This window comes from Bombus affinis, unplaced genomic scaffold (genome assembly GCF_024516045.1).
Source record: "Bombus affinis isolate iyBomAffi1 unplaced genomic scaffold, iyBomAffi1.2 ctg00000080.1, whole genome shotgun sequence".
NCBI classification, from domain to species: domain Eukaryota; kingdom Metazoa; phylum Arthropoda; class Insecta; order Hymenoptera; family Apidae; genus Bombus; species Bombus affinis.
This window is the reverse complement of record NW_026108828.1, coordinates 430,823-438,237: the sequence shown is the minus strand read 5'-3', so window position 1 is coordinate 438,237 and position 7,415 is coordinate 430,823. Positions and strand designations below refer to the sequence as shown.

Here is a 7,415-nt window from a genome sequence, read left to right as displayed (position 1 = left end):
AAGTCAAATTGTTCCATTTTCCGAAAATTTATTCTTTCTAACTCTTTAAGAGTATTACTTATTAACATACTAAATAATACTTGACTGTTCGAATAGTTTGATGATTTTTGGAAAGTACGTGTCCCTGATAAATATAACTTCTATGCACACTTCCAAATCCGTTTGAAATTTCACCGATACGATCAAGTTAGGCGTGTCTCGCTACAGTGCTGCAATGATCATTTCGAAATGCTTCGTATATCATATACGCAAAAAGTTTCCAGCAACGTTGAAACAGCTTCGCGAGCCACGTGTAATTTATTTATAAAAGATTTTTGCAACTGTCGAGACATCTTGGTATCTGTTAATAATCGTTGAGATATCATTGCAATCAAGTAATTGCACTGTATCATACGTGATAACGAAGTTACTCGATTATTCGAATGGTATGTACTGGGATTAGTTTCGATGGATGTTTGAATGATGACGGAATATTTGGCCAGCATAAGCACTGATCCCTTCCATATCGATCGCGTTTATCGATATTTGATAAAGAGGTCGTTTGCAAATTACATTTACCGTCTACTGTTGCTCACGAAATTATTCCAACTCTGATACGTGCTTCTTTATAAATATATCGCGTGTGTACGTGTATGTTACATATTATATTACATATCGCATATTACATATTATATTGTATTTTAAGTAACAAGATATTTAGTGCGAGTGTATATTTCGCAGAGATTCCAAAAGTGATTAAACAGTCAATTATCCATCACATCGATGCATCTCAATGTTCAATGGGACAGTATTTAGCGTCTATAACATGTTGAAGATAGCTCTTTATGGTGTATCTCGTGGAGGAAATTAATTTGACGAAATTAATTAAACAGTCAATTATCTGTTGTACCGATACGTCTCGATATTCAATGGAATAATTTTTGATATTTATTGTACGCTCAAAATACCTATCTATACTATGTACTATTTTTCCCCCCAAATATTCGCCACAACTATTTTCTGCCTTTTACATTTGCACTTTCAGGATGATTTCAAATTCTACCAATGTGATCGGGATAGTCGTGTTTCGTTACAAAACGAACAAAATCCCGAAAAGTCTCGTGTAACGGGCTATAGGAGGCGTTGGTGCGTTCTTTAAAACAGAATAACTTTTCAAAAATTGAGTCAAACAATTTGTTTCTTTCCTTTTTTCTTTTTTTTTTTTACGAGTTAGAAGAATTGGGAAGATTAACAATAGGTGACGTGTAAAGAAATGTTGAAAGAAGTACAATTAGTCGGAATAGCGAAGAAGAAAGTAAAGGTAGCTTTTTACAACTTTTCTAGCTGGACCTGTAACGAAGATTTAAATAACACATTTCGAAGATTTCCTCTAACTCGTCGAGCAAAATTCAAATGGTTCGGTCCACAGTTGCAGACGAGTTATTTCGTTCGAATGAACGTACGAAACGAAAGATGTTTTTACGACGAGTGTCGGACTATTTTAGCTTTCGAGGCATTGTAAGTTGAATTTTAGTTGCGGTGTCGACAAATCATTGATTCAGTGACAGTGAATTTTCTTTTTTCTGGGTGTGATGCGAATGCGCAGAAACTTTGACGTCAAACGTTCCCGCTGAACGAACAGGACCTTCCGGCTGCCATGGATATTGATTTTCCTTGGGCTTCAAGGTTTCTGGAGCAGCTGTACCCATCCAGCGCAGACTCCGGCTATTCTCAATATGGCTGCCTATTGTACCCAAATCCGCTCGTTTTGCGTCGCAACGCGCTCGCTGCCATACACCAGCATGCGATCAATGCGCCAATGACATCAGCCGATCGCAATTTAAACAGCCGAATTTATTTTCGAATGTGACGCGCTAGACGTTATCAACATGGCCGATACATGTACCCTGTCACGTACTTCCTGATCGTCGCGTCTATCTCCATGGTCGTAAGCATCAATGGTAAGCCTCGCATTTCACTCGCTTTATCGGGCTGCTTAAACCTTCGCCTCTTTAATTCGACGCGTTTCTCACACGTTTCGCCACGAATCAAATTACATTTTTCTGAAATTAAAAATTCGCCGATACGCGTTGTCCATCTTCGGTATTTGCGAGAGAAGAAAACGATTCTTGCGCCTTATTCGTCACGCCGATTTTCACGTCGATACGATCGGAATACCAAAGTTGATCGACTCGACAATGTATTGACCAGTTAGCCGTTGCGACTAATGCGACTAAAATGCGTTAGAAAGGACAAAACAACTACTTTGTTCACGCTGTATTATAGTTTTTTCATAATAATTATTTATATCTCTTCATTTGTTCGTTTTACCTGGTCCTGGCTTCCAAATGGTCGAAACGTCTTCAAATTTACGAATATATTTTAGTTTTCGCTGAAATTGCAGTTTAAACAGCAAAAACTGCTTTTTACGCGTGACGAGTATACTCGTCAAGAATAGGTAACTGGTTAGGACGGAAGATAATTTGCCAGGATAGACAATGGCGGTATTTCGTCTATGAGAATTTTTAATTTGAGGAATTTTTCTTTTAACAAAGAGCGTTTCTGTAATGGAAAATGGAAGTTTCTGTTTCTTCCCATTTTTCTCTTTCTTTCTCCAGGTTCCTTTCAATTACATGGCCCTATTTGTTTTACGAGCAAGTTGCGTTTTAGGAGCGTGTTTCGTTGAAGGAGTTTTCACTAGATGTCTGAAGGAACGATGTTTCGTCTATTTATAGCGAAGATCTTCCTCTACATATAAACTGCATATAGAGGAAAGTGCACCTGTTGAAGCCTTCACTCGTAGGTGTTAGCCATTTGTGTTACGAATCGTGTAAACAACGATCATCGTCCACGGTGCATTTAATTGACTTTTCTTCCGTGATAAGCTTCGCGATGAATTCTCATTTCGAGGCTACCTTTTTCATTTACCGTCTTGCCTATGTTTCCTATGTATAAAATAAATAATTCATACTGAATACATCTATTTCTATTTTCTCTTTTTCTTTAGATAAGAAGAATATTACAATCAACTTTCACAGAGAATTTTTAACATAAGATCGTCCCAAAAGTGTCTTTTATCTTATAAGGAAATAATAGACGCACAACATTTTTTGTTTTAAATTATTTTATTGAATTACGTTTAATCCATCTTATTCTATTGGAACCAGATGTGAAATAAAACAGTATAATTTTTAACTTCATGAAATATACATAGAATATTTCGTGGATATCGAATCTGCAGTCTTGCGTAGATCCAATTGTCGTATAGATGCAAACGTAGTCGTATACCGTCTGTTTAGTCTTCGGAGATGATCCAATCTGTTAAGAAGCTGAAACTCTAGAGGATTGGTACGATTGGTCAAACTTGCGTGGAAGCGTTTTTCCGAACTTGGAAATATCTTTCATAACTGTAGGTATTTTTAAGTACCCGTGTATGATTTCGTTGATTACCTGCCAATGGATAAGGAATACGTTTGCTGCTCTCGGAATACGTTTAATTGAAATAAATCGAAATAAATTTTTCGTAATTTCCGGATACGTTTACGATATTTTGCTTGCCAAGTCTTACCGTCGGACGTATCGCAAGAACAGCAGGAAAATTTGGCGAAATATCGTTAGAGACGCTATTCGACGGAAAAGCTAAACATCCGAAGAATTCCGTTGTAAATAAGAAACCTAAACCGATGTTTCACCTTATTAGACGATTTCCTCGATGATATCCCTTTCCGCAATCTTCCTAGCAATCTTGTCAACGAACGCGACGAAATTTCATCTTACGCATATCGCCGATGTGTCTGTAAAAGTCAAGACTAATATCTATTTATTTTTACAAAAATGTACAAAAATCTGACGTTAATGAAAGCACGACACATTTGTTTGAAAAATGAAAGAAAGGAAGAAGTAGAAGGAAGTAATTTCTAAGAAATAAAAGAGAGAAAGATGCGAAGCATTAAAAAGTAGACAACGATTTGCCCAACGTCTTACGTCCGATTCCTACGTCGATTTTAATAATCTTTAGAAATCTAGGATAAATCACGATTTCTATTAATTAATACGTATTTGTCGGTTGATTGTGTCCGATGATCAGGCCAACTGTTAACTACGGAACATCGAACTCACGCAGCGTCGGAACGAGCAAACGATTTATGGTGTCATCAGTGTGATACAATGGAAGATGGAGAGAGATGCGCCAATCTGACCGGAAACTTCACCACTTTCGGGCACAAGTGCACTGGTGATAAAAGGACCTGTATGGTAATGACAAATGATAACAGCGATTCAAACGCTTGTTGATTATACACAGGTCACGCACGTGTTTCAGCAGATGTTTGATATTTTGCTTTGATCGCGTGCTTTTAAAGCAAATAGAATATAGCAAACAGCTAGCTAAAAGCGATATTAGTTATCGTCAACACGAGAGCGAGAGAAGGCTGTTCAAGATAGAGCCACAGTTTCATTTCGTTCATAACGCGATTTTAGTGTTTGGAAATGTTCAATATAGTCGATCAATTCAGTTTCATAATAATTACGTACTTTATTGAAATTGAATCCGCTTTATAGGAACATATGTACATGGTGTACACATTTGAGGGAATATGCAAATGCAATTTTTTATTTGTTCTTCTTATTTATTGGTAATCAACAATGATATTGGATATGATATAATTGTACAGTTTGCACATACACGGCAAAAATTTTACGAAATCCGTAATCGATATTAACCGACCGAATTAACCATGAACGAGCCGTATTCTCTGGAAATGATGCGAGATATTCTGGAAAATTGATATTCCCTTGACTAAAAATATGTTACGTTCACACTCACTCGTGTTCGTTACAAGTTCCAATGTGAAATGTCATACAGAGTGAAACAAGGAATTGTTGCAAATATTAATTTAATTTTAGTATCAAGAATCATTCTACGTACATGTAGAATTCTTTCTCATCTTTTCTTTTCAGTCTTCTTTTTTCTCTTTTCGCTCGATACTATCAAGTTCGTGGTTTAATGCCGCCCAAAATGAGCTCGTACTCGGACAAAATTAAAAGAAATACTATATTTTAGCGTACGAGTGTCTCTTGCGATCCGCTAGGACATGTCATATAACGAACATCGTGAAAGTTTAAAATCTGCAAATATTCCTTTCACGTTTGCTTCTTTCTCTTCAGGTAAAGCGATTTTCTTACACTACCAGCACCGAAGATTCAACGTCTAGTCCACAAACTTGGTCGGTGGAGAGAAAGTGTACTAACAAATGCGACTCCGGATGTATAGTGGTCGGTGAACGAACAAAACTCTCCGCTTGCACCACTTGCTGCGAGAAATCGTTTTGCAATATCGGTACCGGTGCTGCGAACGATCTGACGATAAGAGGGATCGATCTGTTTCTAGCTTTAGTATTACAAATTACATTAACAATTATCATGTATCCGTCCTGACATTGCAGACGAAGTAACACACGATCGTGAATCATTTTAGTCGCCGATGAGAATAATTGGTTCTATTAACGCGTTTATACGTACATTGTAACATACACTGTAATATTACACAACAACACGATACATAAGATTTATCGCATTACCAATGAAAATGCTGTTTTCATTTTATAAATGTGTACATAGAGTTTCATTCCTTATGTGTTTTATAATAATATTACGATGAATATTGATTAATAAGTCAATAAAATTACGACGATATCGATAATACGAAGCTCAGAAATAAGGAAATAATAATGATGTTCTCGTTCTAATGATGTCGATAAATCAAAGAACAATTGATAATGTAAAAAGGGGATGTTCTTAAGAATACGATGCTCATAATTATAATAATTACAAATACAATCAAATCTACGAGAATGAGATTTAAAACACTGCTAAGTTATTACTCGATCGTTCAACGAACCAATGTAATTTAAATTGTAAATTTTAGAAAAATTGATATAGCAATACACTACCAATAAATTGTATAAAGTAACAAACTTTTCTAAAAAAAAAAAAACTCATTAAAACTCTCGATATAATAATAAATACTTTTTATCGATTTCCATTTTTCCATTATCCTCTACTTAATTCCCAAGGATGTCAATGAGAAACATATTAGGTTGTTCCAAAAGTCTCTGTCTGTTTTATAAGAAAATAATAGATGCACAACATTTTTTCTTTTATATTATTTTATTGAATTTTGTATGATCCGTTTTCTACTAATAGAACAAAATGGATCATAATGTAACACAAAAAATGATGTGCATCTGTCACTTCCTTATAAAACGAAAGAAACTTTTGAGAAAACCCAATAGAATGGGAATTTTCTCGTGGACACATAACATTAGAAAATTGTACACAACATTGTCGCCAAGGCCGCCACATCTCTATCTCCATCATCGGTCCATCGGATTTGAAGTATGCCGGTCGTGACAAGAGCAACGTTCAATTACGCACAATTCGCCGCTGCACTCGCGTGCGTTTCCAGCCGCGTTCATCCCTCCATGTGGCTGCCAGTCGTAGCACGAAGCTCGTTCGTCGCGTTTACTCCACTTTTTTCATCGAAAAATTTTATCCGGAATATCACGTTCGACTCGACGACCGATTAATTATCGTATTTTACTTTTACCGATGGTGCATCATTTTCATGGAAAACGTTTAAATTTCCACGTGGTGCCACGTGGTGGAAAAAATGGCCACCGGTTGCTGCACGACGCTCCTTCGTCGCGTTTATTCCACCTCTTCGGCGAAACGTTCCATCCGGAACGTCGCGATCGACACGAGATCGAAATTAATTATATTCTACTTTCTCCGATGGTGGATCGTTCTTGCGCGAAAGAAAATTAAATTCATACGGCACGTGGTGAATAAATTGGCCACCAGTTGCTGCACGACGCTCCTTCGTCGCGTCTACTCCACTTTTTCGTCGAAACCTTCTGTCCGGGGGTATCGCGATCGACCCGAGATCCGATCGATCGTCTTATCCTTCCGTCCTTTTCGCGAAAGTCGTTCGAATTTCTGTGACGCGCGCGTGGAAAATACTGGCGCGAATCTTCGAGTTGGTGAGAATCTTTGGCTCGAATTTGATGATTCGTTCGTGTGGGAATCGCACGGCGAGGCGTGCGATTGTCGCGATCGCTCTTATCGCTCGCTCCACTTACGTTCCGCTTCGTTCTACCGACTACTAGTTTGCTGCATTCCCGGTTACTTTACTGGTGGTGAATCGTTAATCGACGCGAGTTACCGCCCACGAGTTGGTTACGATACGCAAGTACAGTGGAAAAAGGAGTTTAGCGAAACAGTTTCGTAAAGCTAAACGATTGGACGAATCGAAAGGAATTGGAAGTCGTTCTAAGAATTCTGTTCGAAGACAGCTTTGAGAAGGCGAACGGCGATTGAAAAAAGAAGAAATTGAAAGACGTCGAAGGAAATCGACGAACGTTCGAATTCAACGAGGC

General features: G+C 37.6%; 1 protein-coding gene across 1 annotated transcript; it reads left to right on the top strand.

The window, feature by feature from the left end:
• The first annotated feature begins 1,751 nt into the window (after positions 1 to 1,751).
• LOC126927221 (uncharacterized) lies at positions 1,752 to 5,510 on the top strand. The gene is made up of 3 exons (XM_050743501.1): positions 1,752 to 1,940; positions 4,067 to 4,233; positions 5,146 to 5,510. The coding sequence occupies exons 1-3, from the start codon at positions 1,880 to 1,882 to the stop codon at positions 5,413 to 5,415; spliced, it is 498 nt and encodes a 165-aa protein (XP_050599458.1). The 5' UTR covers positions 1,752 to 1,879; the 3' UTR covers positions 5,416 to 5,510.
• The last annotated feature ends 1,905 nt before the right edge of the window (positions 5,511 to 7,415 follow it).

Excerpts from the sequence above, each read along its gene's own strand:
- LOC126927221 (XM_050743501.1), top strand. The coding sequence starts at position 1,880 with ATGTACCCTGTCACGTACTTCCTGATCGTCGCGTCTATCTCCATGGTC. Across the intron at positions 1,941-4,066 it reads CATGGTCGTAAGCATCAATG|GCCAACTGTTAACTACGGAA; the intron begins GTAAGCCTCGCA and ends TCCGATGATCAG. Across the intron at positions 4,234-5,145 it reads GTGATAAAAGGACCTGTATG|GTAAAGCGATTTTCTTACAC; the intron begins GTAATGACAAAT and ends CTTTCTCTTCAG.